Here is an 18,184-nt window from a genome sequence, read left to right as displayed (position 1 = left end):
CTCCCCGGTAGAAGAAGCCAGAGCTGCCTGCGCTAGCCCCAGGCTCCCGCGGGAGGGGGCGCGGCGGCCCCCACGGCTCCACCCTCTCCGCGGGGCCGCGGCCATCTGGGGCCCCTGCCAGGCGCGTCCGCTCGGGGCCCGCGCCCAGCTCGCGCGGGAGGACAAGGAGGCACCCGGGGAGGGGGTTCGGGCCGCCGCACCGGGCGGTCCCCTGCTCGCTGGCTGCGGAAAGCTGCTCGCGGAGATGCCCCGAGGGGGCGGTGGCTGAGGCGCATCGTAGCGGACTGGACGCGGGCGCCCCTGGTCACCTCGGCGACTCTTTACAAGCCAGAGCTGCAGTTGCGGACGCGGCGGGGCGGGCCCGTGAGGGCGCTGAGGTCCGTGCTCCCCGCGTCCGTAACAGGCGCCCACTGCGGACTCGCCACCTCCCGCCTTCCCCGCGCCAGCCCCCCGCGAGCTGGCAGGAGGAAATTGCACGCGGCCCCTTTAAATTTACCCAGGAGCCCTTAAAGGAGCCCCAGGGGCCCCAGACAGGAATCCCCACCCCGGTCCAGCCCGCGCCGCCGAGCGAGCAGCCAGCCGTCCGTGCGGCCGGCCGCCCGTGAATGCGCCCCGCGCCCGGGGGCCCCGCGCACCGAGCGCCCTGCGCGCGCCGCCGCCGGCTCCGCGGCCCCGCGCCCCGCCGCCCCGGGCCCCCGCTCCGCAGCACAGCGCATGGAGCCCGGCGGGGACCACCGGAGCCGGAGCGGCGGCGGCAGGGCGGCCCCGGGCCCGCAGTGTCCTCGGCACGGGGCCGACGGCTGCCGCCCGCTGCCGCGAGCGGCGGCGCGGAGCCCGAGGAGGACGACGGCGGTAAGAGCTGGGCCCGACGGCCCGGGGCGGGGGCCCCGGCGTGGGGGAGGGGAGGGCTGCGGCTCCGGGCCCCTCTCGGCCGCCGAACAAAGCGGGGGACGAGCTCGGGGCGGCCGGGGGCGCCACCTGGCGGGCACAGAGCGCAGCTGCAAGGCCCGCGGGGCGCCCCCCGCCGGTGCTGGGGTCTGCCCGCCGGGCTGGGGCGGATCCCTGCCCCTTAAAGGGCCCCGCGGCGCCCGCTTTTAGGGGACCAGCGACACGGGGGACAAGGCGCTGGAACTTACGGCCCCCGCCCTTTTCTCTTTCAGACTCTCAAGTGGTTTTTCTTTTCAAAGGCCGCCCAGCCCCCCCTCGTCCCCGTCCCCGTCCCCTCCTGGAGCTTTCCCCAGAGTAGCATAGCTCGGGATTCCGCTGTTCTCGGGTGCGCCGTCCCTCTCCTGCGTGGCCTTGCTGGAGACGGGAACTCTTCCCTTCACGGTTGCGTTAAGGGAAAAAGAGAAAAAAAAGCACAGCCTACGCCCTGGGGGGCCCCCTCTGCTGTCTCCCACATCGGGAAGGTCTTAAATAAGGGGTGGGTTCGCCGGTGCACTGTCGCGTGTCAGAATTTATTTTGGCCGCGGTTTGTCAGCTGTACCAGGACCGGCCGGTCCTCGTTGGCCCTCAAAGCCGACTTTTTTTTCCCCCCCCTACTGCGGGGTTTATTGCCTTTATCAACGAAGGTTCCGCCTGACTAGGGAGACTGTTCCCTACTTTCTGAGCTCTCCTCCCTAAAAGCCCCTCATCCTCTTTTGTTTTTAAAGAATCTCAGCTCCTCCTTTTTATTCTCTGGTCCCCCCCCCTTTTGCTCTTAAAGGGCCAGTCTGCCTTAGACTTAGAAGGCTCCCGCACTGGAAGGATGCTTAGTAGTAGGATGCTAATTATCAGCCCCTGTGTTTGCAGACAAAGGGCTTAGGCCCAGAGAGCGACATGACCTGCCAAAGGTCACTGAGCAAGGCATCAGTGAAGCCAGACCTTGGACCTAGTGTTTTTTGTTTTTTTTTTCTATAGCTGTACTTAAAAATAATAATAATAATAATAATAATAATGAAAACAAAAGAAAACTCCACACAGGGACAGGAGTTCTCTCTGATGCTGTCTTTTGTTTGTCTGATCTGGGATTCTGTACTGAGAGAATGACCAGAACATGCCTGTAATAGTTTTTTTGGCCAGGAGACCATTTTCTAAATAAAAACGGCCAGCCAGCTCTGCAGGGAGGGCAAGGTAGGGCTCTGGGTGTCTTTTTGACAAAATGTGAGAACACCAATGGGTTGGTGGGGCCCAGAAGTGCCCACCTTTCCTATGGCTGGGCAGTAACCAAGGCCCTGCCAGCCCAGACGAGATAAATACCTAGAAAGACTTAATGGGTTTGATGTGTGGTGACGGTTCCCGATCTGCAGAATGTTCTGTAGTCACTCGGGTGGCCCTCCTACCTTCCCTCTTCAGGGACGTTGGACTGCCGACTCTGGGGAAGTCTGGGTCTGAAGTCCTTTCCCTGGAGCTGTTGACAGCTCTGTCTTAGGTGCCCTCCAGTGGGAGCTGACCTTTCACACCCCATCCCTAAACTGGTACTTACAGGAGGACACAATTGGGGTATTATTGGAAGAAGGGACCTTCCTTGTGGGGCCTCAGGTGGGTGGGTCTGATGCACAGATCTGGGTGCAGACAGACACCCCCTTTGTTCCCCTGCTCCTCACTGCTGTCGCCATTCTGGCTGTAACTGCCCAGCCTGCTGGTCTCCTAGCTTTATCCCTCCCTGTACCTCTGGAGAGTGCCGTCCCTGGCCTTCTGTAGCAGGCTTGCACAGTACCCGCGTCCTTTTGTTTTGGTCTTCTCACTGGGTCCCTGCTCTTTGTAAGGGGTGTTTCGACTCCCTCATCACCCACTTCCCCTCACCGCTCTTGCCAACCCTTCCTTGCCCTGAGCTCCCCTCCCCCACATCCCTTTCTCATGCTTCCAAATCAAAGCCTTGGGTCCTTTCCCTGGAAATTGGAGATTGAGAATGTGTCTCCCTTTTCCCTTCAGGACAAGCTCTTCAGCTGGAAGGGGGTGCCTTGGGGTCCTGGGGAAGTACCCCCCTACCCTCCTCCAGGGCCAGGGGACCAGCATCTTCAGGCAGGAAATACTCAGATCATTGTGAGGCTCGGGCCTCGAGGCCTGGAAAGAGCCGCATCCCTGGCAGGGACCATCGGCGTTACTACCATGACCACTGGCGACTGGAGTACCTGATGGATTTCATTCCCTCCCGGCACGGCATGGTGTGCATGGTGTGCGGCAGCTCCCTGGCCACCCTCAAGCTCAGTACCATCAAGAGGCACATCCGCCAGAAGCACCCCTACTCCCTTCACTGGAGTCCCCGAGAGAAGGAAGTCATCAGCAGCAGCTGGGATGCCCATCTGGGGCTGGGGGCCTGTGGTGAGGCTGAGAGCCTGGGGGCCCAGGGGGCTGAGGAGGAGGAGGAGGAGGAAGATGAAGAGGAGGAGGAGGGGGCCAACCTTCAAGCTTGCCCACCCAAGGGCCCAGGTAATACAGAATATGGAGAGGCAGGGGATTGTGTGTAACGGGGCTGGGTAGGTGGGCAGCTTGTCAGCTCTCCAGCTATTTATTTTCATTATTTATTTACTTCTTCACTTATTTATTTTGAGCAAGGCTCTGCTCCATCTTTGGGTAGATTCTGTTTGCTGCCCTTGCTGTTGAGTGTGGGGAGGGATAGTGATGTAGGGTAATTCCAGCATCCCTGGCAGCCTTGACAGTGTGCAGTGGGAGGAGCAAGGAGACTCGTCTGGGTGGGGGTGGGGGTAAGTTGAGGAAAGGGCTGTGAGTTGGTCAGGGTAGTGGAGTGTGGTGTTAGAACAGGGAAGCCCAGGGAAGGGGTCAGAATCTGGGCTTAGGGCTGCTGGGTGGACTTGAGTGAGGGGCCCTGAGGATTGGGGAGTGGGTCTGGTGGCACATGCCTGTCATTTTAGTACCAGGAGAGTGGAGGCAGGAGCATCAATAGTTGGATGGGGCTGAACATAGAGAGTTTGAACCCAGACTGTGCTGTATGAGTTTCTCTCCAAAAAAACGAAAGAGAAAAGGAGAGGAGAGGAAAAGACGGGCAATGGTCAGCCATGGGACCTGAGTCAGAGATGGAGTGAGAAGAGGCTGTGTGTGGAGCCCCTGGCTGTGGTGGGGGATTCCCCAGAGGGCCAGAGTCTCAGTTGCTTCCCTCCAACCCTTTCAGGCAAAGCCCCAGCTGGTGGGGGCTGCCGGCGCCAGCGGCGAGGGGTTCGAGGGGGCCCAGTGGCACCTCGGCGCCGGCGGCTGTCAGCCTCCCGAAGGGCTGGGGGCAGCAGGGGACTGGGGCCCCGGCGCCTGGAGCGGAGGCTGAAGGAGTCCCTGCAGAACTGGTTCCGGGCCGAGTGTCTCATGGACTACGACCCACGGGGGAATCGGCTGGTGTGCATGGCCTGTGGCCGGGCACTGCCCAGCCTGCACTTGGACGACATCCGTGCTCACGTGCTGGAGGTGCACCCCAGCTCCCTAGGGCTCAGTGGCCCCCAGCGCAGTGCCCTGCTGCAGGCCTGGGGTGACCAGCCTGAGGCTCTGTCCGAGCTCACCCAGTCCTCACCAGGTGCGAGGCTGTCCCAGGGCTGAGACCCCTTTAATATTAGGGCGGCAGCATGGGAGCTGAAAACAAAATTGGGAGGCGGGGACATTTGGATGAGGGCTGCAGGCTTATTTTTCCTCTACACACAGACTCGCAACTCCCCACCTCTCTCTCTCTCTCTCTGGCTAGGGCCGGCTAGCTTGGGGCTGGGGTGAGGAGCAAGGATTGGAACCCTCTTGTGTGGCTAAGGGCAACCCAGCCAGCAGGCTGAGTCCTTCTCCCTCACCCCTTCCCCAACAGACGATGACCTCGTCCCCCAGGACCTGACCAGAAAGAGCCGGGACTCCGCCCCCGCTGCTGGAGCCCCCTCCTCTCAGGATCTCAGCCCCCCAGACGTAAAGGAAGAGGCTGGCTGGGTGCCTGAGAGGCCCGGGCCGGCAGAGCAGGAGGAGGAGGAGGCGGAGGAGGGCGAGGGCGAGGGCGAGAGGGCGGGCATCCCGGTCCGGCCTCGGAGGGGCCGAGACCATCGCCGCCACTACCAGGAGCGCTGGCGGCTGGAGTACCTCATGGAGCTGGACGGCTGCCGGCGCGGCCTGGTGTGCATGGTGTGCGGGGGCGCGCTGGCCTCGCTCAAGATGAGCACCATCAAGCGACACATCCGCCAGCGCCACCCGGGCTCCACCAGCCTCAGCGGGCCAGTCAAGGCCCTCATCGCCCAGGAATGGAGCGAGAAGGCTGCGCACCTGCTGGCTTTGGGGCTGCCCAGCCCGGAGTCCCCCAACGACCCTGTCGCCCCCAGTGCAGCCTCGACCTCTGAGGAGGGGGGAGGGGCAGAGGAGGCGGAGCCAGAGGAGGAGTGGTGGGGTGAGCCTGAGAAGGGCCGGAGCATCTGGCAAGGGAGAGTGGGCAGGGTCAAGAGGGCTGGGCGGGGTAGGGGGGTGAGAGTGGGATGCTGCAGGGAGAGACGGGAGGATGGGACCGGAGGGCCTATGGAGAGTAGGGACCGGGCCTGATTCCTGCCACCCGCTCTAAGGCAGCCCTTTGTTCCTCCCCAGGCGACGCGCCGGTGTCCCCCGGGGCTCCATCGGAGCGGCCGGCCGAAGAAGAGGAGGATGAAGATGACGGTCAGGAGCCCGGGGGGCTGGCCTTCCCGCCGCTGCCATTGCCCCCGCCGCCCCCTCCCCCGCCGCCGCCGCCGCGCAGCCGGGAGCAGCGGCGCAACTACCAGCCGCGCTGGCGGGGCGAGTACCTGATGGACTACGACGGCAGCCGGCGCGGCCTGGTGTGCATGGTGTGCGGGGGGCGCGCTGGCCACGCTCAAGGTGAGCACCATCAAGCGACACATCCTGCAGGTGCATCCCTTCTCCATGGACTTCACCCCAGAGGAGCGCCAGACCATTCTGGAGGCCTACGAGGAGGCTGCACTGCGCTGCTACGGCCACGAGGGCTTCGGGCCACCGGCCCCGGCGCCGCGGGACGGCAGTGCAGACCTAAAGCCGGGCGCGGTTTGTCGCGCGTAGCACTCGCCCTGCGCTGGCCTGGCCCTTGGGCTGAGAGACCCTGATGTCAGGCGCTGGGCTCCCCCTCCCCGCTGGCCGGGCTGGACCGGGGTTGGGGATGGGGAGGCGCCCGCCACTGTCCCCCGGTGGCGCTCTGATGTGCCGCTAGTCCCTGCGCTGCCGGTGCACACTGGCCCCGGGGTCCCAGCGCGCTTTGCGCGGGGTCCCGCGCTTCTCGAAAAGCCAAAGCGCCTCTCCAGTGTTCACAACGAATGCTCCCGGCCGCGCCCAAGGGCGCAGTGCTGCCAGGCCGGGGTGGGGGTGCCCGCAGTCAGTATTAGGGTTGAAGGCAGGGCGCAGGGAAGTCAGGATAGACGCGCTGGCCGCTCGCCCTGGCCGAGGGCCCAGATCTGTGCGGCCTCGCACGCCCTCGGGCTTGGCTCTCGGCTCCCAGGCTGCTGGCTGTAGGGTCCAAATTGGTATTCTCGGTCTCTCAGAGGCCCAGGCGGCAGACTGGGGCAAAGGAGGGGGCGGGACGAGGGCGGGCGGAGCGATGGCACCCAGTCATCTGCGCCAGCTTCCCGGGCTGGCCCAGGGGACCGTGCATCCATCCTGGGCCGCTGCCATGCCTTCGGGACCGGGGTCATAAAGGGATTAGCACTTTTTTCCTTAACCTCTCTTGCTCAGAGAGCGTGTTACCCACCCAGTGAAAGCGGCGGGCGCGCTCCTGGTCCAGCGCCAGCACTGTGCGAGCTCGGGGCACTGGGTGGTTAGTCTCTTATTACTGCCCCCACTGAACGTGATTCGTCCTCGGTGGATGCGACACCGGTTCTCAGCTCCCAGGGCTTGGGGCCGGGCCTTGGCCTCTCTTGCTCTTACCCGTGGTGCCAGAAGGGCCCCTCAATCTCCCAGGCAGGTCCGAGAGGGATGTGTAGATTTCATTCTCCCGTGGAGAACAGGTGGTCCCAAGATCAGGCCCTTTTTTGCTCTTTGTATTTTATTTTGAAACTGTATTTAATGCTTTTTATATGAAAGGGAGAGGGGAACTGGCCCAATCACCCTTATGTGCAAATGTCTTATTTATTATTCGTGTATCAGAGATAAGCTGTGAGGTGATGGAGAAGGACAAGAGATGGGCGTGTGGCGAGGGGATTAGGAGGATACTAAATATCCCATGTTCCCCTGGCCTTGTTTCTAGGTCCGGTGTCTGCTCTTCACAGAGGGAAGCCACTGAAGGCACTGTGCCCTCCTTTTAAAGTCAGGGTGTGGTGGTCAGGAGATGGAACTTGGGAGGGGCCCTAGGTTCTGGGGTCAGTGTAGCCCCTGTGGTGAGAAAACAAGAAAAAGAAATCCCATCTCTCACCCGCCAGAGCCAGAGCTCAAGGTTCAAGTGCCTCAGGCCCAGTTCCCTAGACTTTCTGGTCGACAGTTGGATTTTATACCACGGATTTTATAGCATTTTTATATAATTTCAAGATTGTCAGTGGGAAAGGACCCTGGAGATCACAAATTGATCCCTTTCAGAGAGAGGAGCAAAATTCTGAAACCCAGAAATTATTGCTTAGCCAGCTAGGAACAAGTCAAGAACTAGAATGAAAAACTCCCAGTTCAGTGAGCTTTGCACTGTATTGCACTGCTTTCAGGATTTCTTTACCCGTTAGGCCTGCCAAGATTCGTGTTGGCACTGCAGGCCCGCAGCACTTGTGACTCCTGAGGACAGCAAAGCATTGCACTTCCTGGGAATAAGGATGAAGGCGGCTTTCAGCACTGCAGGCCTGGGGCAGTGAGGGGTGAGGAGAGGGCCCAACTCCAGGTGGGGCCTACCTCTCCTGGGGCCGAGGTTTCTCCAGCAGAAGGTGGCTCCGTATCAGTGCTTGTTTTAAAGTTATCAGATATTCTGGAACGGCTGCTGGCTCAGTTAAATTCCAGTTTTGACCAGCCAGAGTTTTGGAGACAGTATTAAAATCTTTAGAACAGGTTATGGATGGTGCCAGGCTGGGCACTGACATTTTTTTTTTTTACTTTTCATCATGCATGTTTTTAAACAGAGTATTCTCTCCTGCCTCTACACCACCTTTTATAAACAGTAGGCAAAATTGGAGCTGCTGATTGTCATCACCAGGGCTCCCTGCTGAAGTCCAGGTTAGCAGGGGCAGAAGTTAGAAATGGTTTTCCCCTTGAGAGGCAGCCCCAGACTAGCATCATTTTAGGCACTTGCTAGAGACAGAAATCCTTGGGCCCACCTGACTAAGTCAGAAGGGTGGGGCCCACAGTGTATTCCCATAGGCCCTTCCCACAGCTGCAGCTCCCAGGGAGGTTGTCTGGCAAGTACCTCTTCAGTGATTCTACCATGACTGGATGGCCTCTAGGGTCAAGGGGTTGGTGGGTCTCCTCCCTCGGGATTCTGATTGAACAGGTGAAATTTCTTCATTGTTTTGTTAATGGTATGCTTGCTATTATGGCCCATATGTAAATGTTACTCTGGATACATATTTATATGCCATGTTACTTAGTGACACTATTCAAACATTTGTATGTGTATTTGTGAAGTTGTTTGCATCAGTCATTTAAAAAGTATTTCAGTCTAAGTTTTCCCGAGAGGTATGTTGAATAAAATCTTAAAAGTCCAGCACGAGTCACAGCCAACTTAGTTCTGGGGCAGAATGAATGGGATGAGTTCTGATGTCAGATCAGGTGTGCCATGACCAGCTCAGTTTCAGCTTTTGGCTGCATGCGGTTTATGGGCTGCTTCCTGTGGTAAGTGGGGACCCTTCCCATTCCCAGGCTGGTGAGAAGTTGAACCAGGCCCTTTAACCCAAGTCACTTCTAAGGTCACCTTTTACACAGTCTTCACTTCATTTTAGAAACCAAATCAGTGCAGCTCTGCTCAGTGCCCGGAGTCCCTGCAATCTTGGGAGTTCTTTTTGAAGGTTCCCGGAATGTGGGTGAGAGCAAGTGAAAGCCTTTCGTTCTCACTTCACCCAAACTGTGTAAAAAGAATAAAGTTGCAGACTGATGAGACTGTCACTGTGTTCTTTATTTATAATTAATACATCAATTTGCAGTTTTACAGGGACCACGAGAGCTCCTTGAGGCTACTGTATTTTTATGTTGCACGCACAGACACGTACACAATTTCATTAGTAACTTTTTCATCTATAGATTTTTCTTAAAAAGAAAAAAAATTCCTGTGTGGCACAAAAATCTTTCCAATTATTTTAACACAGCAGCAACACAGAAAAGAGCCAGGTGTGGAGGCTTCCAGTGCAGAATGGGGCCCCTTGTTGGGAGGCCCCAAAGACCATCAGTGCATTTACTTCCTGGGAGGGCAGAGGATGGCGATGGAGTGTTTTCTACAATGGAAACCAAAAATTCAAAATGAACATGGGCAAAGAACTAAGAAAATGTAGTAAGGCATTCTACCTATCAAAATCCCTAAGTCATTTCCCAAAAGGAGGGGAAAGAGGTTCCGTTCCTACTTTTATAGTCACAGACCTCTGTGACAATTGCAGACCATAGTCCGTGAAGTCCCAGCTCTTCCTCATGAAGGCAGGGCTGAGACCTGAAGGAATTCTTGGATGCCACTATACAAGCTGACTAGATTTCCATGCTGAAGGGTAGATAGATGCAAGGTCACAAATAGAAATCAAGATCCCCAGTCAATCATAATGACAGATGTTGTCTATCAACATCTCCTGGTCCTTCCTGGCCACCCACAACTTAAAACTTGAAAATACTCTCCAAATGAGCATTGTAGGCCAACGTAGGAACTATGTCATAAATGTGTCTAAAAATGGAGATCCCCCTCAGAACAACACTCACAAGCTGCTCTCAAAGCTACATGTCGGGAGTCTGGAAATGTACCTCCCCCTCTAACCAGCTGAGGCCTCTGGACTACAGACACATGACTTGTATGCAGCCAGTGGGGCTTCAGTCCTCAGCTAACCCTGCGAAGCACAGGTGGAAGCAGCAGTGGAGGGGAAGCAGCAGGGAAGACACAGAAGGAAGGCTCGTGTTCTTGTACCTCGTTCCCACAGACCAAGGTAGGGTTACAGTAACTCAATGGCTGGGAGCCCACATGCAGATTATGTTTCTTAAGCTTATAGCAGTGTACAGCAGTTACAGACATTGATTTCATAATAAGAAAAGTACAACCATATTTATTAAACTTGAGGTAAGGTGGGCAGGGAAAAGAGGGAGAAGCACATTCTGGAATGATTTCTCAAACCAACACTCACATTGGTATCCCAGACCAACGGCTCGGACCCTGCCCTCCCAGTGGCAGAGCCCTTCCTTCCTTCCTTTTCTGGGAAGGGCAGCAGGAGGGTGACTGCTGCCCTCCTGCTGACTGCTCCACCCCACTCTGTGCCCTCTGTATTTCTCAGATGGCGTTCTGGGAAAAGGGAATTACCTCTATCACCTGCAAGTTATTCAGAGCTGACAGTTCTTTCATTTAAGGAAGAAGAAGAGCAGTAGGAGCTGCTCAGGTGTAAGGCAGGAAGGTGGGACTGGAGGGCCGCACAAACCCAACAGAAGGAATCCCACTCCTGCCCCTGACTAGGTATTCATAAGTTAATCATTATTTCCTAACTTAAAAATAAGGGCAAAATTATAAATGGGAACTGTGTATGAGTCCTTGAAACAGGAGAGAGGACCCGAAGGCATTTCTCTCTTCTTTTTCTCCTTTTGTGGTACAGGTAAAAGCTCCACCACTGTTATGGTCTGATTAATTCTATTAATTTGATTCATTCTTTATTTTTTGGGTTCTAAGAGATCAGTTCTTTTTTCAGTCTAACACATCTTGTGCTTGGTACTGAGGGTAAAGGGAGAGGAGGGGAGAGAACACCAAATTAAGAACAAACAACTTGGAACCAGGCTCAAGCTGATACTGAGCAAGTTCCTTCATGGTACAAGTGACGATGTTATAACTATTAAATGGCGTTTTAGTAACTGTTGCACTTCTGGCTTCCACGTGCTTATTCTGCCTTTTTTTTGGCGATTCCGGGAAGCTTTGCTTGGATCCTATTGAAGAAAGAAGAAGACAACTGAAAATATTTGTTTTAAATGTGCTTTTGTCCTAGGTTTGTATTTCCTCCAGGATATCAGGTAGGGCTCTGCTGTTCTCTGCCTGGAACAAGCCTGAGGGATTCCACCTTGCTGTCCTTGAACTCACATTGATCCACCTGCTTTTGCCTTCCAAGTACTGGGATTTACAGGTGTTTACCACAATGCCAGGATATAAGCTTTATATTATTTATTAGAAAAGACAGGGAAGAGTTGTCTTAACTTGGATACATATGAGAATAAATAGGGTTCAATAACCAAAAGATATTTGACAGCCAAAGTATTTCTGTTGATTATTTCTTTCTTGAGAGCTGGAGGGTAGGACATTAAGTTCAAGGTCAGCCTGGGCTATATATAGCAAGACCCTGTCTCTAAAGCAAATAACCCAACCAACCAAACTACCACAACAAAACCCAAAGATGCTTCTTAACAAGAGGCTCCAGTAGATAAAACTATCTAAGGTTTTATTCAGGGTGAAAATTAGTTACCTTTGACAGTAACATTTTATATAAGAGACTAGAAATTACAGGGGAGGGGATGGTATAATGGGAAATGGTGACATGATCCCTACGTGTACTTACTTTTCAACAATTGACTTGGTCTGATCCCGGGCAATCCCAACGTAGTGATCAATCTGTGTCTTTAAGAAAGGAAGGAAGGAAGATTCAGCTGGGTAATACAGGAGCTGAGAGTTTTCTTGAAGGCTTTTTTTTTTTTTCTTTTTTCTTTTTCTTTTTCGAGACATGGTTTTGCTGTCCTGGAACTCGCTCTGTAGTCCAGGCTGGCCTCTAACTCAGAGATCCTCCTGCCTCTGCCTCCCCAGTGCTGGGATTAAAGGGTGCGCCACCACCACCTAGCTGCCTTTTTTCCCATATAAAAAGCACTGTTCTTTTTAGTGCAGCCATCAAAAACCCCACCAGTCACTATTTGGAAAATAAAAATGATGTCTAGTTTTTCCAAAAATTATAAACTTCTGTTTTCAGACTTCAACTTATGCAACACTTCAAAATAAAAGTCATCATTTGTAGATGTAGGATGTATGTAGTGTTTCCTTTAGTAACACTGAGGTACATTTTCTGAGTACTAGAAACTGCAGATTTAATCTATATTCTGTAGTTGTTAGGTGTGATGGCTCCTGGGCATGATTAATTTATTTAATATTAAAAAGCCAAAAATCTTTTGTGTCTGTGTATTTGTGTGTACGTGTGTGAGTGTGCATGAGTCTGTGGAGGAAAAAACTGACATATGGTTTTTCTTCAATTGCTCTCTAACTAGTTAATTAATAAGAAGATAAGTAGCCGGGGGGGGGGGGGGGTGGTGGCGCACGCCTTTAATCCCAGCACTCGGGAGGCAGAGGCAGGCGGATCTCTGTGAGTTCGAGGCCAGCCTGGTCTCCAAAGCAAGTTGCAGGAAAGGTGCAAAGCTACACAGAGAAACCCTGTCTCGAAAAACCAAAAAAAAAAAAAAAAAAAAAAAGAAGAAGAAGAAGATAATTAAAAATAGGGTTTCATGTAGTTTAAGCTGGCCTACAACTTATTATGTAGCTAAGAATGACCCTGAACTTCTGATCATCCTGACTCCACCTTCTACATGCTAGGGCTACATGAGTGTGCCACTACACACAATTTATGTAATGTTAGGGCTTAAAACCCAGGGCTTTGTTTATACTAGGCAAGTACTTTACCAACTAAGCTACATCCCCAGCCCTCTACTTTATTTTTGAGACAGTTCAGTCTCTTACTGAACCTAGAGCTCACTGATTTGGTTAGAATGGCTGGCCTGCACGCCTCCCCAGGGCTGGGATTACAGGTGTACATTCTAACAACAGGCAATTTTATGTGGGTGCTTGAGATCGGAACTCCGGTCCTCCTGCTTGGGTGACAAGCATTTTATCAACCGAGTCATCTTCTCCCTTCTCTCCCAAAAGGTCTTCTGATCCACGAAGCCCACAATGCAAACATCTGGACATACTAACATTTCCTTGAAAGTGCAGTTTAGTTTTGAGAAGCTCAACTTTTATTATATAGTACCTCTTCACCTTCCTTTTTTGGAAAGGATTATTCACCCCTGTGACACAGAATATCTATCCTAGGCCTCCAGTCTTGCTGGAAGACACGACTCTCAGTCTATTACTTCCCTTAAAATGACTTGAAGCCAGTCACACACACATTATTAGCATATCTTCTGCCAGACAAATGCCTACCTTATACTTCTCATAGACAATTGGAACGCTGAAAACAAGCAGCTCAGCTGTAAGACAGAATCAAAACATGGCAAGTGCAAAAGTGAGACTCAAGCAATACAGACATTTCTCATGATGTCCAAAGAAACAACCAAAACGAGAAAAACAAGTGCTCCCAACTGAGGCCGGCAGGAGAACGCAGATCAGGGTCATATTAAAAACCCAAACAGGCTGCTTTCTTTGTATGACAGGCATCAACTTCTAAGCTACAAAAGTGATTCCTAAAAGCAAGGTCCCCACATTTAAACCAAATCTAAACAACCCTTTACTTACAGTTGCTTTGAAATTTCTTTTTTCTTTCTTTTTTTTTCCCCCCGAGATAGGGTTTCTCTGTGTGTCACTGGCTGTCCTGGAACTCATTCTGTAGACCAGGCTGTCCTCAAACTCAGAGATCCCCCTGCCTCTGCCTCCCCAGTACTGGGATTAAAAGCATGTGCCAACACTGCCCAGCTCATTTTGAAATTTCTTTGTCAGGCCATTTAATCAACACAGGGCCACAAGCCCAGGCTACTCCAATATCTAACACACTCTAGACACCAGAGGCTGCCATGCAGATTAAGTGGTTATGCTGTGTGCATACTCTTCAGCCAAGCACTCTGCCCTGTTACATTTTTTTTTTTTTTTTCTTAATTGAGGGTCTCATATGTCCTAAGTGGGCCTAGAACTCATTATGAAGCTTAACATGATAATCCATTTTGATCCTCTTGTTTCCATCTACCAAGTGCTGGGATTATAGATGTGTACCATTATGCCCTTTTTTATAATTTGTGAGACAAGGTCTTATTAAGTTGCCCTTGCAGGTTTGATACTCCTGCCTCAGCTTCTTGAACAGCTGTGATTATAGGTCTGTACCATTTGGCCCAGCATTTATACTTAGTCTTACAGACTACTTCAAGAAATAAACACATGGACACACTTTCCTTGTCACCTTACCAAGGATCAGAAGGGTGATTCCATTAAAAACAGCACCAACATAGGTCATCAGCCACATGAAGACAGCCAGCTGTGAAGGCCAATGGCAGAGGGTTAGACAAGAACAATGATAACTCAGAGTTCAGGCTACCTAGGTCTGCACCAACGCAGTGACAGGATACAGATCCCCTACTTGCACATCACAATCAGAAAACTGCCACCGTCTTGGGTGCCGAGCTGGTGACTACTATTGTAATGCTGCTCTTTAGAGGGTGGCCACAGCTTTTTCTGTTGACTCCCACCTCCTTTTTACAGGATTTCTCTTGTCTAATAAAAACCCTATATTCTCTATTTTACCTCTGAACCACAGACCAGCAACTAACCTTCAAGGAGTCAACCAGGTCTTCTACCAGAAAGAGACGAATGATGAGTTTGAGGGCTCTGTTGACATGCACCATTGCAGCATTCATGTAGTTATGGAAAGCTTCTGAGGACAGGGTAATGTCCACATCCAGGTAGGCCCTTCCAGGGAAGAAGAAAACAGTCACTCATATAACACATAAGGGAACATTCTTCAACAACACAGTGGTTTTTCAGTGGGAAACTGGCACTCTAGAAATCTATAGGGGACACAGCTGCCATTTAATGGATAAAAGCAAATACGTCAATTATGTATATGAATTGTAGGGCTTTCCTGTATAATCTGTCTAGAGTGGATACATCAAAACACACTCTATGGGAATGTAGATTGATAGCAGAAGACTTGCCTAGCATGCATGAGATCCTTGGTTCTATTCCCAGCATTACAAACAAACAAGCAAAAACCTAAAATTGATTTGTATGTGTATGTCTATGCATGTGGAGATCAGAAAACAACCTTGGGTGTCATTTCTCTGAAACTGTCCACCATTTTTTAAACTTTTTTTGAGATAGTTTCCCACTGGCCTGGAATTCACTAAGCAAACTAAGCTAACTGGCTAGTAAGCCCCAGAGACCTGCCTGTCTCCTCCTCCCTGATACAAGTGAGCACCATTTCAGCTTTCCAAAATACATTGTTTTATTTTTAACATGTGGGGGGGGGTTGGGGAGGAGCTGAATGAAAATGGCCCCCATAGGCTCATAGGGAGTGGCACTATTAGGAGGTGTGGCTTTGTTGGAAGAAGTATGTCACTGGGGGTGTGCTGTGAGGTTTTAGAAGCTCAAGTCAGGCCCAGGGGCTCACACTCCCTCTTCCTGTTGCCTGCTGATCTAGACGCATAACTCTCAGCTCTTTCTTCAGCACCATGCCTGCCTGCGTGCCACCAGGCTTCCCACCATGATGATAATGAACAAAATCTCAGAACTGTAAGTCAGCTTCAACTGAATGTCTTCCTTTATAGGAGTTGCCATGGTCAGGGTGTCTCTTCACAGCAACAGGACATCAACTAGGACAGTGTGTATGTATCTGCACATGTATACTATGTGCACATGCAGAGGTCAGAGGACAGGCTGTGGCTGTTGATTGTTTCCTTTTACCATGTGAGGCCTGGGGACTGAACTCAGGTTGTCAAGCTTGGAGGCAAACAACTTTACCCGCTGAACATCTTGCTGGCTAAGACTCTGTCTTAACAAGTTCCAGAACAAGCACCACCAAAACAAAAACTAAAAGAAAAAAAGAGGGCAGGGACTATAGCTTAGTGGTAAAGCATTTACTTAGCATGTGTAAGGTCCTGGACTCAATCCTCAATTTTTTAAAAAAAGAGGAGGGGGTAGAAAAGGAAAGACTTAAAAGGGTAGTGATTGGGGGCTGGGCGGTGGTGGCGCACACCTTTAACCCCAGCACTCGGGAGGCAGAGCCAGGCAGATCTATGTGAGTTTGAGACCAGCCTGGTCTACAAAGTGAGTTCCAGGACAGGCTCCAAAACAACACAGAGAAACCCTGTCTCGAAACAAACAAACAAACAAACAAACCCCAAAAAGGGTAGTGATCATGAATATGCTAGGGCTGGAAATAACACAATATACTTTGTTTTGTTCTTAAAAGGTGACATTTAAAAGAATAAAAAATGGGGGTAGAGTGTGGGCAGGGAAAGGGACTCACTATATAGACCTTACTATATAGATAAGGCTTAAAGTGATCTGTCTGCCTTTGCTTCCAAAATGCTGCAATTAAAGGTGTGTGCCACCATAACCAGCCACCTTGTTCTGAGGTGTAACCCTGTACTCTTAGCTTGTTCATTCACCCAGTAGCTACTGAGTGCCTAGCGCTGGTCAACTTTGAAGATACCTTGAGGAGCTCAAACTTTTGGAAGAGTGACACTGTTCTCCTTTCTGTTTATTAAGAAAGTATCAAAAAGTTGTGCTGGGCAGTGGTGGTGCACGCCTTTAGTCCCAGCACTTGGAATGCAGAGCCAGGCGGATCTCTATAAGTTCAAGGCCAGCCTGGTCTGCAGAGGAAGTTCCAGGACAGGCTCCAAAGCCACACAGAGAAATCCTATGTCAAAAAAACCATTAAAAAAAAAAAAAAAAAAAAGTTGGTCTGTAGTGACACAGCCTTTAATTCCAGCACTTTGGAGACACAGGCGGTGCGTCTCTGTGAGTTCAAGGCCAGCCTGGTCTACAGAACGAGTTCCAGGACGGCCCAGGCTACAGAGAAACCCTGTCTCGAAAAACTATACACACACACACACACACACACACACACACACACACACACACACACACAAATTTACAATAAAAAATTAAGGGCACATATGACTTTAAGTTACCCCTTTTATTTCTACCAACAGAAAGTACAAGCCCCAGCAAGGAGCCAGCGGGCTATTCCAGAGAGGTCACAGCAGGCGCTCTTTCTCTGAGACAAAAGGCTTTTTATCTTATTGTATTTATTTTATTTATTTATTTAAGATTTATTTATTTTGTACACAGAGGAGGGCACCAGATCTCATTACAGATGGTTGTGAGCCACCATGTGGGTGCTGGGAATTGAACTCAGGAACTCTGGAAGAGCAGTCAGTGTTCTTAACCTCTGAGCCATCTCTCCAGCCCTTATTTTTGGTTTTTTGAGACAGGGTTTTTCTGTATAGTCCTGGCTGTCCTAGAACTCATTTTGTAGACCAACCTGGCCTCGAACTTGGAGATCTGCCCCTTGAGTACTGGGATTAAAGGCATGCAGCACCACCACCAGGAGGAGACAAAGTGTTTTTAAAAGCTGCTGTTTGTTGTTTTACTCAATTATTGAAAAAAAAATAGCCAAATGAATGGAAACACATGAACTATGAACCAAAGGCTGAGGGGCCCCCAGCTGGATCAGGTCCTCTGAATAGGTGAGACAGTTGATTGGCTTGATCAGTTTGGGAGGCAACTAGGCAGTAGGACCAAGTCCTGTGCTCATTGCATGAGTTGGCTGTTTGAAACCTGGAGCTTATGCAGGGACACTTGGCTTAGTCTGGGAAGGGACTGGACCTCCCTGGACTGAGTCTACCAGGTTGATTGCAGTCCTCGGGGGAGGACTTGTCCTGGAGGAGGTGGGAATGGAGGGTGGGCTGGGGGGAAGGGGAGGAGGTGGGAGGGGGGAGAATAGGGGAACCCATGGCTGATATGTAGAACTGAGTGGTATTGTAAAATAAAATATATATATATATATATTAAAAAAAAAAAAAGCTGCTGCTTGTTAAAGCTCAAATACAAATTTTTATGGGCAAAGAATTTCAACAGCACAAACATGAGGAAGCATTTGGTAAAGCTACAACACAGCCAGAAAGGCATTAAAATTTGTCACCAGATTGGGGCTGAAGGGATGGCTCAGTGGTTAAGAGCACTGGTTACTCTTCCAGAAGACTTAAGTTCAATTCCCAGGTATCATCACAGGGCAGCTCACAACCTGTAACTCCAGTTCTAGTGGACTGGATGCCCTCTTCTGGCCTGCTAGGGCACCACACATATTATGTTGCCCAGACATACATGCAGGCAAAACACCCACATACATAGACAATAAAATAAAGGTTAAAA

The 18,184-nt window shown here is 51.5% G+C and overlaps 2 protein-coding genes across 8 annotated transcripts in view; one reads left to right on the top strand and one right to left on the bottom strand.

The window, feature by feature from the left end:
* Positions 1–699: 699 nt before the first annotated feature.
* On the top strand, positions 700–8,992 carry C1H11orf95 (chromosome 1 C11orf95 homolog). The gene is given in 7 exon segments (XM_028853688.2): positions 700–754; positions 757–852; positions 2,914–3,411; positions 4,112–4,501; positions 4,778–5,341; positions 5,533–5,774; positions 5,776–8,992. Coding segments are annotated over 7 exon segments (2,052 nt in total). The 5' UTR covers positions 700–714; the 3' UTR covers positions 5,998–8,992.
* Positions 8,993–8,995: 3 nt separating this feature from the next.
* The window catches only part of Rtn3 (reticulon 3), a 69,444-nt gene continuing 60,255 nt past the window's right edge, over positions 8,996–18,184 (bottom strand). For all 7 annotated transcript variants that reach the window (XM_037207631.1, XM_028853684.2, XM_028853687.2 and 4 more), the window contains 5 exons: positions 14,578–14,716; positions 14,216–14,285; positions 13,244–13,290; positions 11,622–11,680; positions 8,996–10,998 (listed from right to left, as the gene is read on the bottom strand). In XM_037207631.1, the coding sequence (XP_037063526.1) occupies positions 10,953–10,998; positions 11,622–11,680; positions 13,244–13,290; positions 14,216–14,285; positions 14,578–14,716 (361 nt within the window). In that variant the 3' untranslated portion in view covers positions 8,996–10,952. The remainder of the gene's footprint in view (positions 10,999–11,621; positions 11,681–13,243; positions 13,291–14,215; positions 14,286–14,577; positions 14,717–18,184) is intronic.

Source organism: Peromyscus leucopus, chromosome 1, assembly GCF_004664715.2.
Source record: "Peromyscus leucopus breed LL Stock chromosome 1, UCI_PerLeu_2.1, whole genome shotgun sequence".
Classification (NCBI taxonomy): Eukaryota; Metazoa; Chordata; class Mammalia; order Rodentia; family Cricetidae; genus Peromyscus; species Peromyscus leucopus.
This window is presented reverse-complemented; position numbering and strand designations above follow the sequence as displayed.